Genomic DNA, 16,870 nt, shown 5'->3' with positions numbered 1-16,870 from the left:
TCTGGGAGTTGAAGTCCACATGCCTTAAAATGGTCAAGGTTGAGAAACACTGTCCAATGCTGGCTGTGGAATTCTGGGAGTTGAAGTCCACATGCCTTAAAATGGTCAAGGTTGAGAAACACTGTCCAATGCTGGCTGTGGAATTCTGGGAGTTGAAGTCCACATGCCTTAAAATGGTCAAGGTTGAGAAACACTGTCCTACATACAGTGGTCCTGGATTTCGGAAGTCTTTCCCCTCCTTTTCCCACCATTTTGCAAATAAAATTACTCATAAAAAGTATTGCTTTCTCAACTAAAGAAGCATTGGGTTTTGTTTTTTTTAAATTGGCTTCAGTAGTATCTTTGTTGCCAAGAAGAGAAAGATTAGATTTTTTTTTTTTGGAGCTGGTTCCAGAAATACATTTGGAAGGAAAGAGATAACATTAAATAAGAAAGAATAGTAAAGGGCCTAGTCTCAAGAGAGCTGTTAATTGCATTTATTTTACTGTCTTAATTGCATTTGAGCTAAGTGTATTTGATGCAGGTTTTCTTTACTCTTCAAGTTAAATGTATGGTCTCTCCAGTTGTACTAAACAGAGTACATAATGAGTAGTAATCAGGCAGATACTTCTCCGTTCTTTGAAACTTTGCTTGCCTTTGTATGCATGTACATGTTTACTGTATTTCACATAACTGAATTACAGCCTTAAAACTGCAGAAATTCTAGCACAGTGTTTCTCAACCTTGACAATTTTAAGGCATGTGGACTTCAATTCCCAGAATTCCACAGCCAGCAATGCTGGCTGTGGAATTCTGGGAGTTGAAGTCCACATGCCTTAAAATTGTCAAGGTTGAGAAACACTGTTCTAGCATATGGTAATCAAGTTGTGACTCTTTTATTTTATTATTATAGATTATGGTTATGCTATGGAATTTTATAGCATTCAAGGCACAAACCAGCAATAGAGTATGTTTTTTTCCCCTTAAAAAAAACAAGGTATAGCTTTCTATACTTATACCAAAACAAGGAACAATGAATGCCACATTCATCTTCAGCTAGAAATCTGTACTGGTTTTGTTGAGGTGTTCTGAGAAAGGTTGTGTCTGGAGTGCAGTTGAGATTGCCTATTTTATGACAAAAATTCTATTGTTTTAAATTCAGGTTAATATATGCAGGTGGTTGACTTATGATCACTATTCAGCCCAAAATTTCTGTTGCTAAGTGAGACATTTCTTAAGTGAATTTTGCCCTATTTTATGACCTTTTTTGCCATAGTTAAGTGAATCACTGCAATTAGTTAAGTGAATATGGTTTCCCCATTGACTTTGTTTGTCTGAAAGTTGCAAAAGGTGATCTCATGACCCCAGGACACTGCAGTTACCATAAATATGAGTCAGTTGCCAAGCGTCTAAATTTTGATCACGTGACCCTGGGGATGCGGCAATGGTCGTAAATGTGAAAAATGGTGATGTCACTTTTTTCAGTTCCGTTGTAATTTTGAACGGTCACTTAATGAACTGTTGTAAGTCGAGGACCACCTGTATTAAAGTGTTTTATGGGGAAAGCATAGAAGGGAATGAAGAATGCACTTCATTTTAAAGCAACAAATCAATCTTTTGGTTCTCCAAAGCTCACTTTTTCATTAAAGCATTGCTTGTAACTCCTCCCTTTCACTATCTTTAATGGAAATATTAAACAACGCTGTTAGTGTTTATTCCTTGTTATTTTTAAGCTTTGCCTTTGCTGTTTTTCTGTTTTTCTTGTTTCTCATGAATATGAGCATATGAGATGATGGTTGGGTTCACACATTCATTACACCAAGCAATAACTTGTTTTGTCATGTTTTCTTGTATAAAGTACAAGCATGCTCTGGTAGCTTTCTGTTAAAGAGTATCTTCTCCCTATCATTTAGGGCAGGGATCCCTAATCCCCAGTCTGTGGCCGTGGCATGCCAGCAACTGGTCCACACAAACAAGCCAAGCCCCATCCGCGGGATGCAAGCAGCACACAAACCCACACACTCCGGTCTGTGGAAAAACTCTTCTCCATGAAACTGGTCCCTGGTACTCAAAAGGTTGGGGACCTCTGAGTTAGGGAGACTTTCTTCTTTCTTTCCCAATTGCCCACATGAGTCAAGTAAGCCTTTGGTTACAGCAGTTGATCAAAAGATTTCATTATAGGAGCCAGCATAATCTGTCAATGTTTTAAATTGTTTCAAAGGAAGAGAATGTTTATATGCACAGGTCATAAAGTTTAAAGTTATGCTGGACACCAAAAAAGATTCTTATGATCTGGTTTGAAGATCCATGGTCCATTTCCCCCCCTCCCCGGTCATGTGATCACATTTTGGGTCTTTGGCAAGTGTTTGCAAACGTTGCAGCATTTGTGGTGTCCTGCGGTCACACGACCACAAGTTATGGCATTTTTGCTGGAAACCAGAGTTTGCTTCCAGTTTTCTGCAAAAAAAAAATGTCCATTGTGAAGAGTTTGTTCACTTAATCGCCATGGTGTTTGCTTTACAACTGGGACAAAAGTCATAAAATCAGGTGCAGTTATGTGATGATCCATTTAATGTCCAGCATAACTAATGACTGTAATTCCTGACTTAATTACAGTTGTAAATTAGGACTACCTGTAAACATGCTTGTCCATTCCTATATTTAAAATATGTATTGTATTTTGCTCCAATGCCTTTTTTTCCCCTTGGAATGCTAATTATTTGGAATTAAGGAAGTAAAATTAAGTTATGTAAAGAACCTAAATAGACTTTTTCCCATTTTTGAAGATTTTCTGTGCAGGTTTTATAAAATGGGGCATAATCCTGGCAATGAGCCAACAAATAGAAATGAGGATGGAGATCAATTTGTTGTCTTCCTTTCCTACCTAGATTAGAAAGCTATTCATTTAGAATAGCTGAAGTGGTAGTCTAAATATTTTATGAGTCAAGAGCATATTATAGGGCTTTGGATTATGATTTTTTTTCTTCCCATATGATTTCTGATCCTCTTGTTAATTTTATAGCTCTAGCAATTGGGGAGTAGAAGAATTATGTTTCTGCAGAAGTATCCTGGTAATACCAGGGATTGATGAGATCTTTCCCCTGGGTGGAGACACACTGTTTTTTTAATTCTGGGATACTATCCTTTATTGCAACATAGAGGAACTTCAAATACTATACAAACAAACAATCTAATAGTAATTTAAAAGTCATAGTACAATCAGATTCATTTCAACTAGACTGACTTGAGATTTGTGAATTTGCTGCTTTTCCAACTGTGATGTAGCATTCTAAAGTTTTTGTTGAAGCTATTGTTGTGGAGAACAAAGGAGATAGTTTAGGCCCAATCCAATGCATGGAGGGATTCAGTAAAACAGCAGGAGACAACCTGGTGGTCTTTCAAATAATTTGAAGTGTGAATTTTTTTTATGTCTGCCATTGATCACACAGTTCAAAACATGTGGAGATCATAAAGTTATTTTCCTCTGCCAGACAGGAATCCAAGAACTCCACTTGTCTAGTTTTCTTACAGTATATCAAGGTGAAGTCATTTTGCTGGGCTGTTAAAGGGAATTTCTTTTTGTCAAGCCTTTCTTTTGTATTGGCCTTCCTTGGCTATATAATCCAGGTGCTTGCTCCATTACATTACATGAAAAAGAAGGAAATCAGAGCTTTGCTGGATCCTTTAAAATGCTGCCTCTCAGTAGTGTGAGTGGATTATGCCTAAGGTGTATTTGCTTTCTATGAGTAAAATGTATTCTGAAGAAAAATCTATTATAAGAACTGTATCCCGTATTCTACTTGTAATTCTATAGCAACAAAGTTGCTGAACGTTGCTATATACAAAATATAACTTTCTCAGTTTGATCAGTTGTTTTCGTTTTGTGTTTTTGTTGACAATGAAGTTACCAATTTTCTCTAAAATTCAGAGAATGGCTTTAAGTAACATAGTAAATATTGTGTATTATAAAAATAAACAAATGTACATTTCAAATTTTTACAACTCCTGTCATACTTAGCCATTGGCCGTTTGGACCAAGGGTTGATAAAACAAATGTATGTAGTTAGAAAATTTATGTACTACTTTTCAGCAAAAGCTCCAAACATCTGAACAGCATCAAATTGCCTACCTTTACTACCTTAGCATCATAAATGCAATGTACCTAAATACATTCATTTTATTCAATTTTTTACATAATCTCAGAACTATCCATATACCCAACAAAACCATTAATATATATGATCATCAGTTTCTATGGAATAATATAGTAGAGAATTCCCATAGATACCATCAAGTAATATCTTTTTCACATTTTGAATAATTCATTTGTAACTCTGTATTAATACAATGCCCTTAGAATAGCAGTTCCCAACCTTTTCTATACCCCACGCCCCTAGAACGCTTCTGATATACTCTTGCACCCCTTACAAAAGTTCGAAATAACGGCAACGAATTATGCATACACACTATAATTTTGAAAACCCAAGTTTTCACACCCCTTGGAATATTGTCTCGCGCCCCCAGTGGATGCAAGCACCCCTGATTGGGAACCTCTGCCTTAGATGGATTGAGCCCCTCCTGCAAATTTAAAATAGAGCGCAGTGTCTTACTGTCTTGGAATTTCAGCATGTTAAAATAATATGGGTGGGTGGGAAAATAAATACAAAAGTAATGAAATCCTATTCCAAAATTACTCATAAAGAAGGCTCCACGTCAAATATAATGTGAAGCTTTCATTAAAATGTGAGCTTTAATATTGTTTTTGGATGTTGTACGCTTCATACAGGATAGCAATGCTGTTTTTTCTTTCCAAATACCAGACAGCAGGGGCAGGTTCTTCAGCTGAAGGAAAACTCCTTTCGTAGCTCTGGGAACCATCTCATTAATTTTATAATCATGAAAAGCATTTTATAAAATGTATGTGTTGTATTGGAGGCCAATTTGAGTCATTGTTAAGAAATAAGAAAAAGAGTTTAAATTGTTCAGCTTTCTAAGAAAGATGTGTTAGGTGACATTTGTATTTGACTATATAAAGCAAAAACAATTATAGCATTGCATCATGTGTCACTAAAATTGTTGGCCTATTAGTTCATTTCCCTTGGGAAAAGCTTCTAACAATTAATTAGCTGTTTTTAAACTGAAACAGTAGACTAGTTCTGTTTTACTGATAGATCATAATAATAGATCAGCTATTGCTACAGATATCTCAGAATTTAATATATATGGGTATATTAAGTATATTTAAAATTACTTCCTGTTATTATACAGTAATCATACACAGCTTAAGTGAATTAGAAATCCTGAAATAAGGGCATATTATATTCATGCACAAACTCATTGCAGCTTAATATGCTCTGATTATTTTAAATATGAAGCCGGCTTAGTCGGGATTGAGAGTTTTCTTCATTGTATTGTTGAATGACTTGTGATAGATCTGAAACCAGGTGCTATTTTCACTCTTAGTATAGGGAGGGTGAAATTTTAAAATATTTCTTTTCTTTTCTTTTTAAATATATTTTATTATTTTTTTACAATAACAATCTTTAATGCTTAGTAAAGCACTAAAAGTCTAAAATATTTTAAAATTATATTAAAATATTATTTATTTTAAAATATTTCTGCAATCCTTATGAGAAAGGGAATGCTAACTTTACAATGTTAAATCATTTCTGAACCTATATGTAGAGAGCATGTAGTATGTCAGTCAGCTCTTTAAAACATTTCTAAAGGCATTTGGAATTTTTGCTCATTTTATCTCTGTATTGGTACTTTGTAATAAGAGCAATATATAATTAGCACTTTGCTACGAATTATTTAGATATAGAGATGTCATCCAGTGCTATTGAAAAAGCAAGAATCGGTGTTTCCACTTGTAAAAACCTACCAAGAAAACCCAAGCAATGTGTTTTCCACCAAAGGTGGATTTCTGGCTATCCCTTTATGAAGTTGCAGTTTAGATAATGCAATGCTGGTACTTCTGTGGTTAGGTCGTTTATTGCTTAGTTTCTGCAAACTATTGTTACGCAGATTTATATGGGCCTGATTCCACTTAGATTTTTCAGATATATCATAAACTTCACTTTCCACCAGTTTTCAGGCTTGATTTGTGTTCAAACTTGAGCTACCCATAGTTTCCTGATTTCTTTCCAAATATCAGATGATAATTTACCAGAAAAATAGAGTGTGTTATTTTTTCATCCATTCCTTTGTAAATGAGTAAAAGGTGATAAAGTTATATAGTCTACGGATTATGACTGCTCATAGTGCCAAACTAATCTGAACTTAATCTACCCAATATTTGGAAGTGAATTGATAGATCGATGTGCCTAAGATTTTATTCTAAAACAATAGATGCCCTGTCAAGTGTTGGGCTAAGTATATCTGGAAAAGTTATTGTTAAAATGATTCTTTTAATATTTTATATAATCTCCAATTGTTGTAGTTTAATGTTAGTAAAACATTATTTAGCACCACAGTATTTTGTAAGTCAGAAGCAGTTGTCCCCCCCCCCCACCCAAATGGAAGGGGTAATTAAAATGTCATATTTTGAACGAGAGCACAGAAAAGCTTACATTTTATAAGCTAGCAGAAATTGTACCTGTGCAAATATTTTTCTTATTTGATTTGGTATTTGATCCCCAAATATCTCTTTTTTTTTTAATTTGAACATTCAGAAGAATCTCTTTGAAAGAGCTAAGAGTAGTGACTCTTTTCCCAATGTGTTTGATCCTTTTAAGGGAACTTTTTCTTGATAAAATCTCAAACCCTATAAAAAGGAACTCAGTCGCTGGTATTAATTACAGTCCAATAGAAATAATGTCCCTGTTTATTTGTCATTTTATATTATATTATGTTTTTTGTTGCCTTAGTACTTTATCTTTAAAAATCTCTTCCATATAAAGTTGAGATACAGAGCTGAATTTAATTTTTCTTCTGTTAGTCTATATACCTTGCATTTCTATTTTTGTTTGTTCATAAAGTAATTCTTACTCTAAAATGCATGAAGAAATTTTTTGCGTACTAATAATCCTTTTGGACGTAGCTGCAAACAGTTGCTCAATAAGTTCGTATTTGTTTCTCATCTTTGTGAAACTTTTGTTTCATTGCAGAAGAGGTACAGTTTGGCAGTTGGCCCTCCCAAAAAGGATCCAAAAGTTAAAGGTGTGCAGTCAGCAGCTGTGCGAGCCTTTCTCAGAAGGCAAGAAGAGGAACAGAAGAAAAAGGGTATCACTCAGTATTTTTCTTTCTGTAAAGGCTGTTATTAGTTATTCTTGAGAATAACTTTTTTCTGCCTTCCTTTTGAAACATCATTCTCATGCTTTCCTTACTTTTACATATTCGGTGTCCTCTTGACACTGAAGCAGTAACAAAACGGATTTTTTTAAAATTGTTTATTGTTCCTTAGTATCTGCAAGGAATTCTTATTTTAGCCTCACAGACATTTTGCAGTCAGTTGCTACAATATAAGGGGTAATGAAAGTGACTCGGTCAGTAAAACCCTCAGGAATGGTTGCTCTGATGAAACCCCAAAAGTAGTCATGGAAGAAGGTGACCGCATTAAAAAAAAAAGGAACCTGGGGACAGCAAATGCTGGGAATTGTGTAAGTGACGATTATGCTAAAATATATACACAATTTGCTAAATATAGGGAATGAAGATGGGTTGATCTTTTGGATATGATTTATGGGGCTTAAGAGCAAGTAAAGTTATAAAAATATGTTTAAGGTGTGGTCTTTGCACAGGCCTAGTGGGAGTGATCCCCCTGTGGCCTTTTTCTATGCAGAATAAAGTCTTTTGCGATCTCCACCTCGGTGTGTGTTTTCATTGGGCATTGCACACCAGGCAAGACCAGTTTTCTGGGATAACAATTTTAGTTTTGTATCTATATACAGGTAATTAGAAGTAAGTTGATAAGTAGTGTCGATATTATACAGTTAAAAGCAAAAACAAATACAGTTAAAAAAAGAATAGTGTACTGATTTTCTTCTGCCATCTTACAAAGAGCTACAGGTAGTCCTTGACTTACAGTCACAATTGGGACCGGAATCTTGGGTTGTTGAGCAAAGCAATCATTAAGCAAGATAACCTATCACCACTTTGCTCAACAACCACAACCTCTGGTCATTAAGCAGATGGAGTCCTAGATAAGGAGTGGGAGAGCTGTCAGGCCCCCAAAACCAAAACTCATGATGATTCTTCCAAGTATATTTCATTATTGTTCCACGCATCCAGACAGAATCTTGCAAAATGAAACCACTCTACACAAGCCTAAACTCAGAGAACTGTTAGGGAGGGGGTGTCTTCACCCTCTCTCCCACACAAACTATATGAACTGAACTGTTTCTTACTCTTGGAATGTACTCCCTCTCTCTCTCTCTCTCTCGGGAATCCTGACCAGTCCAATCCACCATAGTGGGGAGGCCCCAGGAGGTCTGCGCAGACCATGTGTGAGTTAAGTGGAGGTGTCCCAATGCAATGCAAGCTTAAGCTTGCCTGCCATGCAGCACTTGGTGGCAGTGCCCAGGGCTGGGTCTAAAATAGGGGTCCTGGGGCCTTCAGCAGTCTCAGACCACCTGCCACCACCCTCATACCCTTTTGTGAGGTAAGTCACACAAAGCATTGGAGAAAGTGTAAGGTGGCTTTAGGAGAGAAGGCCTGGTACTGCCTTGAATAGACTGCACACACCTCTCAGCGGCTGGAGAAAACAACTGAAGATGAGCAGTGCCTTGCAGATCATGGGGAAGCCTTGTACACCTTGGAGAAGCCCTTCAGTGGAAGCAAAAGTGCTAAGGTTGATGTCAACCCTGGGGGTGGGGGCGGTTGGCTAAGACTGCTGAAGACCCAGGCGTCTATTTCAGGCTCAGCCTTGGCACTACTGCCAAAACTACTGTGCAGGATGGCCTAGATCAAGGGTAGGCAACCTTGGCTCTTTTATGACTTGTGGACTTCAACTCCCAGAATTCCTGAGCCAGCCAAGCTGGCTCAGGAATTCTGGGAGTTGAAGTCCACGAGTCATAAAAGAGCCAAGGTTGCCTACCCCTGGCCTAGATCCACAAGGGAGATGGGTGGGAAGAGTGGCAGCACCACACAGTCATAAGTGTAGCAGGTGGGCTACCGAGCACCTGAATTTTGATCATGTGACTGCAGAAGCATTACAAAGTCCACTTGTTCAGCGCCATTGCCGTTTTGAACATTTACTGAATTAATGGTTGTAAAACAAGAACTACTGCACTTGCTCAGAGCAGCGGGTCCTCCCATATCTTAATACAGAACTATTCCTTAATGGTCCTCTTAGTCTCAAAGTAGAGTGAGAAGTTTGTGCGTAATTGAAACCTATGCCTCTTGGACAGTTTTTTTTGGGTACCAGCCCTCTTATTTAAAGAAAACGTTTCAGTTAAAATCTGTGGTGTTATTTCCTATTGAATTCCTGTAAGCTGAATCTGTAGTGTGATAATTTAGATAATATATAGTTAGAATATAAATTTTCAACCTACATCTGCAAGACACATATTTCCAAATGCAGAGCCTTTTTGATATACTAAAGCTTTTTTTTTCTTTATAGTTCTTACGGAAAAAAGAAGAAAAGAAGGCCTCCTGGCTAGGCGTGTGGAAATGAAACATGACCGAAAAGCCAGAGCTATGGCTTCGCGGACAAAGGATAATTTTCATGGCTATAATGGCATTCCTATTGACGAGAAGCCTAAAAAGAAGCAAGCACATGAAAGTAGAACTTCTGAAAGCACAGATTGTAGGACGCAGGATGAAATGAACGAAGAAGATTATGATCTGTCAGAGTCTGAGCAGGAACCAGAAGAGTATGAAGAGAAACGACCCAAACTTTCAGAAAAACCAAAGGTGCTAGCCAAAAGTGCACCTCCAGCAATGAATTTTAATGATCTTTTAAAGCTGGCTGAAAAAAAACAGTACGAGCCAGTTGAAATAAAAGTTCTAAAAAAGACTGAAGAAAGACCAATGACCGCAGAAGAATTAAGAGAGCGAGACTACTTAGAGAAGAGAAACAGAAAAGAGATTATACTAAAAGAAAAGAAATCAGAGAAAGAAATGAAACATGCAACTGCATCAGGTTCTTCCAAAAAGGAATTTTCCCAGAGGGATTTAGTAAATGCTAAAGCTAGCAAGCATTCAACAGACAAACCCACCTTTTCAAAAGGAAACGTTCCCTCACAATATAATAAAGATAAGAAAACCAAAGGGCAAATTTTAAGTGAAAAACCTTCAAAATTGGCATCTAGTTCCAAAGCAAGCCATGCTGAAAAAGTAAAATCTATACCCAAAGGGCCTTTAAAAAGCCCTCCTCACAATAATCACAATAATCACATTAAACCTGCACCCAATGGAGGAGGAAAAACTGGATCTAAGTCCCAAACTGTAGTCTTGAAAACAGCTGCAAACGGAACCCTCCGACAATCATCTAATAAAGAACTTAGTTTGAAAAAAAATAGCACCCATATAAAATCGACTAGTGTGGTTTCTGCCCAGCAAGAAACTTATAAAAAATCCAGCTCCAAGCAAGCAAGCAACATTTCAGTCACAGGAGGACCTCCTGCACGATCAAAGAGCAGCTTGAATTCAGGCCCCGGGCAGCCAAGCCGCAGTTTGATTCCTGGGCATGGATCACGTAGCATGGGACCCAGGAGATCAGAAAACAGCTCAGGACAAGGGCAGCAAAGCAGTAGCTCAAGCACAGGACCTAGACTTGCCAGTAATAATTTAAGCATGGGATCTAGTCGACCAAGTATTGCTTCAAGACCAGTATGTTTAGGCAGTAGCCAAGGCGTAGGACCTGGTCGGCCAAATTCCAATGTAAACACTGGACCTGGAAGGGATAGCAGCTTAGGACCAGGTCGGCCAAGTATGACTACAGCTGGATCTCTAAAACCAAAGTGTACTGTTGTATCGGAAACAATCTCGTCCAAAAATCTGGTTCCAAGACAGATGAATGGAATGAGGCCATTTCCTAATCATAGACCTGGGATTCCCCCACAAGGTATCTTGAAAGTTTGTGTATCTAAGTATGTATGTATGTATGTATGTATGTATGTATGTATGCATGCATGCATGCATGTATGTATGCAGGGCTTTTTTTCTCATAGAACGCCCAGAACGGAGTTCCAGCACCTTTTTGGATGGAACCTTGTAGGGTAGGCAAGGCGGGTTGTATGACGTGTGTGAGTTCCGGCACCTTTTTTTTTTTTTTTTTAGAAAAAAAGCACTATGTATGTATGTATGTATGTATGTATGTATGGTCTCTAATTATGCTAAAAATGCGAATCCTGGGTAAATCCATACCATAAAATAATCCGAACACCAGGATAATACTAAAAACAAAACTGTTTAATTAAAAGCTGAGCCTTTCGTCGGTCATCACGCTCTGATGATGTCGGTAGTGTTGACCGACGAAAGGCTCAGCTTTTAATTAAACAGTTTTGTTTTTAGTGTTATCCTGGTGTTCGGATTATTTTATATGGTATGTATGTATGTATGTATTTAGAGATGACTTCAACACAACTATTTAAAATTGCATCTCAAAAATATTCTGCCCCACAAAATAAGAGCTCTCTTACCCCGATCTTTTCAAACTTGAAAACTTTAAGATGCAGGCCGTGGCATTCTGGGAGATGAAGTCCACACATCTTAAAATAGCCAAGTTTGAAAAACACTGCTCTTAACCTAATACTTGACTTGGGTATAAATTCTGCTGGCTTCAGTAAGTTTTTAGAATGGGTGTTCCTGAAAACATCTGACAGGTTGTGTTGTTGCATGCCAACGGCATCTACCCTGAAGCCTTTCCATGTGTGTTGGGGTGGTTCTCAGTTTGGGCAGTTGCAGTACAAGCAACTAGGAGTCCTATGCATGCAGCAGAAATGACAAGCCCCAAATCTCCTTGGCATAGAGAAGAGCAGCCAGTGTGCTTTAGGATTTTCCAGGCTGCAGCAGAGATAGAATTTTCTCATGCCCGTCCTCTGTCCTAGGTATGGACTGTTGTTTTACCTTCAAGTAGGCAATTTATGAAGAGTTGAGTCTCTATAGAAAATGTCTTAAATTTCTGCCCTAGGTTTTCCAAGACCATCTCTTCCACCTATTACCAGTAGCTATAAAAGAAAGTTTGAAGATGAAGAAGAATATGATTCTGAAATGGAAGATTTTATTGATGACGAAGGAGAGTCTCAAGAAGAGATCTCGAAACATATCAAAGAGATATTTGGTTATGATCGGTCAAAGTGAGAAAATAAGCTTTAACGTAATTTTACTGTTGTCTATTTATACCAATCATATCATTTACATGAATTTCTATAAACATAGATAAAAGGTTTTTGAAAAAGTAACACACGCATTTTTAAACTGACATCATTGGCACTATTCTGCCTGCAACAACTGTACAAGAAAATGGTATGTCTGCCAAAATTATCAGTAACTCTTCTATATTGTATTGAGTGAATGCCTCTTTTCAAAACGACAGTCAGAAAGTTCAGGGAATATTTATTATGTGGCTTGCAATAATTTTAGCAGAATGGAAAGAGATTGTTGTAATATAAGTACAAGATACTTAATTGCTTGCCTTGGGAAAGGATAGATAACTATATTGTGGCTTAACGCTGGCTTAGTTTAGAGCTGCAATTATAACATTAATTGGCATGTTTCTATTTTATTTATTGCAATTAATAATTAATATTGATTACATAGCATGATGTCCACTGTTACCTAAAGAAAGCCACATATATTAACAGAACTTTGTCTCCCCCCTCCCTTTCTATTATGCATGCTCTAAATCTTCTCCCCAGAACTTCAGTCCAAGAAATAACAATATTGTGCAAGGCAAAACAATTCTGCTAGATAAACAGCCTTGCATTTAATTTCATTATTTTTAGATACAGAGATGAAAGTGACTATGCCTTACGTTACATGGAAAGTACTTGGAAAGAACAGCAGAAAGAGGAAGCCAGAAGGTAAAGATTAAAATTATCTGAATCACTCATATATTTTTGTGAAGTCTTTCGTTGAAAATGAAGCCTGTTAAAATGATTTTAAAGAGTCATAGTTTAATTGAGGGTTTTTTTCACATTATGTAAAATTACATAGCGCTTCAGTGCAAAAACAGTAGTCACAACATATTCATTTTGCAGATCGGTCGGTACTTTTTCATCAGCTATTACAACATTACATAAGAGTGCTGTCTTTTTTGTCTCTTTTATCCAATCAGTATAGCTGTCTACTGCTTGCTCACTCATTTCTAATACATTTCACCACCTTCTGCCTACCTGTCTGATTTCTTCTGTGTACTGTCTGGCCACCTGCCCACCCGCTCCTCCTCCTCCTCCTGCAGCTTCCCCCCCCCCATGCTCTTATCTTTCTTCAGCAACAAGAAAAAAGCAGTACTGTGGCCATTCAGGATGGGCAGAAAAAAGATTGCTCCTTTCAAAGTCTTCTCCCTTCTTGCTTCAGCTGCTTCCTACTTCTTGTCCCTATTGGTAGATGCCCTGCTGTTTGCTTTCTGAGATCAAGCAATGGCACGAAACTGCAGGATGAAGGGAAACACAGGTAGTCCTGGACTTACGACCTCAATTGAGCCCAAAATTTATCTTGCTAAGTGAGACATTTGTTAAGTGAGTTTTGCCCCCATGTTAATGAATTTTCTTGCCACCGTTAAGTGAATCGCTGCAGTGGTTAAGTTAGTGACACGGTTGTTAAGTGAATGCGGCTTCCCCATTGATTTTGCTTGGCAGATCACAAAATCTGATCATATGATCCTGGGACACTGCAACCGTCATAATTATGAGTCGGTTGCCAAGCATCTGAATTTTGATCACATGACCACAGGGATGCTGCAACAGTCACAAGTGTGAAAAACTGTCTTCAGTCACTTTTTTCTGTTGTAACTTTGAACGGTCACTAAATGAATTGTTGTAAGTCGAGGACTACCTGTAGAGTAAAAGCAGTGCCTCTCCCTATCTTGAGCAGTATATTCTTCTTCCTAGAGCAAAATAACCTCATCCCTCAGTCATATCCCTTATAAAACACAGAATGTCCATTATGAAACACTGATACTTCAGAATCATAATAACAGGAAATGGAGATTACTTTCGCAAATGAGTGAACTAGAATTCTAGTCTCTTTCCCAATCATATTAGTTACAAGTCTTTGGTTTTCTGTTGCAGGAGAGCAGATACCGGCAAGTAGTTGTTGTAGGTGAAGGAAAGTCTTGTTCAGAATGTGTGAATGTTCTAAACGTGTAGGATGAGAATTTATAATGAAATTACATCATTCCATATTTTAATTTTTACCATTTGTGGTAGAAACCATTTTGTGGTATAGTTTTCATCGTACTTGCCTTCGCTTGGTATAATACAGATGGGCATACTTTTAGCGTTTGGGGTATGCATTTTTTTTTCAATTACTGAGACCCACAAGAGATGTGGTGACACAGTGACTTTCTTTGGCTTTTGGGAAGGGTTGAGAGGTAAACCACATATTTTGGTCATTATTGTAACACTAAAAAAAAGTGACCAAAGTTCAAAGCATTAAATTATCACATTTTGTTCATGAATTTTCATGATGCGATCTGAGTGCATGGGAAGTGGAAAGGAGTCTTTCGGCAGCAAATTACTAAGAGCAATACAGAAGTGGTAACCGGGATGTATTGTTAATAGTAATAGTAATGGTAGTACTACTGTAGCCACAACTCTTGCTATAGCTCTGTTAGAAAGCAGCCTTTTGTAGAGCAGCAGTGAACTGTTCCTCTCTTTTCTGAATATTGTTCTAACATCAGAATTTTGTCTTCTTTATTATGTAAACATTCTCTATTTCATAGATAAGGACCATCTTTTCTATCTTACTCTTTTTTGGTAACATAATTATATCATGCTCAAACATTGTTCAATTCCAGGAAAAGTAGTTTCTTTCATAGAATGAAAAAAACTTATTCAGATATGAAGGTAAACTAGCAATCATAATAAGAAAGAGTTGTTGCTTGGAATTCATTTTGATAAAAATGTTTAGATCCCACTGTTGGTTTTAAAATTGTTGTTTTTCTTAATTTTTAAATTTTATGGTGACTAAAACTTTATTTTCTAGCTTGAGACTTGGAGTGCAAGAAGATCTAGAAGAACAGAAACGTGAAGAGGAGGAATTGAAACGCAAGAAGCAAACAAAGAAGTTGAAAACACATTAGCCAATTTGCCACAGTTTTGGTTTACTGTTACTCTACTATTCGTTCCAAAGTTTAGCTTTAGTTGTACTTGCATATGAAAGAATAAGAAATCATGTAGAAAATGGACATATAGAAATAAGGACTTGGTGCCAGATTTTACGGTGCAAAGTTCTGCAGGCCTTGGAGAAGGAAAATTTGGGATATGGTTTTTTGCTTTTCCTCAGCACTCAGCACCACTGCCCACACTGTGGGAATACTGGGATATTTTCCAGGATAATTCCAGGATGGGAATTAGTTACTGGGACTGTCTCAAAAGAGGAAATTGGGAGAAAATGTTGGTCTGGCCTTTTCCTTCAGCAGAAAGTTTTTATTGGAACCCAGTCCTTATCATGAACAGAAATGATTTTTCTGTGCTCACAGAGAGGCAACTCTGGATCCAAAATTATGTTCTTTAGTTTGACGCTCAAATACTGACCTTTAATAACTGCCAGGTTTCCCCTTCTGAAACACAAATAAATGCACTAATGGAGAATATTAGTTGGAATAAAAATGAAAATTAATTATGCTATGATGTAAAGTAATTCAAGGATGCCAGCAGACTGCTGATTGACTATGCACTGGCTTGCAACTAGTGGGCCCTAATAACAATACAGTCTGTTTTCATTCCATACAAATAGAAAAATGTTTATGTTTTTTAATCTTTCAAAAGAGATTGTGTCCTGAGTCAAGATTCTTAAGTCACTTTTTCTCTTCCTATAAAGCACAGGTTTAAAAATGTAGCTGATAATGATGTTGAAAGCAATATTAACATTTTCTGATTTCTGTTTGACAAGATTATGTAAAAAAACAACAACCAAACCCTAATACTACAAAGCTTTGACATCACAAGCTGATAGAAAGATGATGTTCCCTGCAAATAACCATCATGGAAATAAGTACATAGCAACAAACAGTATGAAGAAATGAGACAGAAGCAACATGCCTGCCATTATGAATTTCCTTCTATCCCCTTGAAAAGATGTGTTGCTGACACTCAACCCAGGGCTATTTCTCTCCACTCTTGAATTCAGAACCCCTTCTGGTTCTGTGTGCATCAGGTTGAAGTATCGCTGAAAGCCAATTGTTTTCTCTTTTGCAGCGCAGAAAATCTCTATTAGTGGCGTTCAGACGTTATTTTAGTAAGAAATGTGACCAAATGATTTGTTCGCATACTTGGGGCTAAAACTTCATTGCCAGTCATCAAAATAAATCATCTTGGAAAAGATTAGTTTGCCTTGGTTTATAACTCACCTCTACATCTGTGATTTAATTTAAATATTTAAGTTTCTTAGGTTAACTGCAAGCTTTATAAAAACTGCAAAGCCTGCCAGTAGAGTTTATTTCTGTATTTATTCAGATGCTATCTACGTTTTAGTAAATATAAACATCTTTCTAGTTGCTTCGTGTAACTGCTTAACAAGATTGCTGAAAAGATTTCTTAACAGAAAACAACATTTTATGGTTTACCAAGTGGTTGTTTTTACTTTTAAAAAGCTTTGGTTACACAGTGATTTTAAGCTATGCACAATAACAGAGATATTCATTTCATAGTTTCTAGAGAATCTCAGATCATTCTGTTCTATAAAAATTGTGTTTTGGAGTTTCAGTTTAATATTTGAATATCCAGTTCAATATGTTTTTTAATTCATGAAGAAACTATGGAAAATGCAGTCACTGAAAATA

General features: G+C 37.0%; 1 protein-coding gene across 1 annotated transcript; it reads left to right on the top strand.

Annotated features, from left to right (window-relative positions):
• Positions 1-7,088: 7,088 nt before the first annotated feature.
• Positions 7,089-16,402, top strand: SPTY2D1 (SPT2 chromatin protein domain containing 1; the record flags this gene model as incomplete). Its single annotated transcript, XM_015819619.1, is given in 5 exon segments — positions 7,089-7,203; positions 9,542-10,987; positions 12,056-12,221; positions 12,870-12,947; positions 15,073-16,402. Coding segments are annotated over 5 exon segments (1,902 nt in total), but the record flags the coding sequence as incomplete, so codon positions are not given.
• Positions 16,403-16,870: the final 468 nt, after the last annotated feature.

Source organism: Protobothrops mucrosquamatus, unplaced genomic scaffold (genome assembly GCF_001527695.2).
Source record: "Protobothrops mucrosquamatus isolate PMUCROS unplaced genomic scaffold, P.Mucros_1.0 scaffold959, whole genome shotgun sequence".
Classification (NCBI taxonomy): Eukaryota; Metazoa; Chordata; class Lepidosauria; order Squamata; family Viperidae; genus Protobothrops; species Protobothrops mucrosquamatus.
Note: the sequence above shows the minus strand (reverse complement) of the source record. Positions and strands in the feature narration are given on the sequence as shown.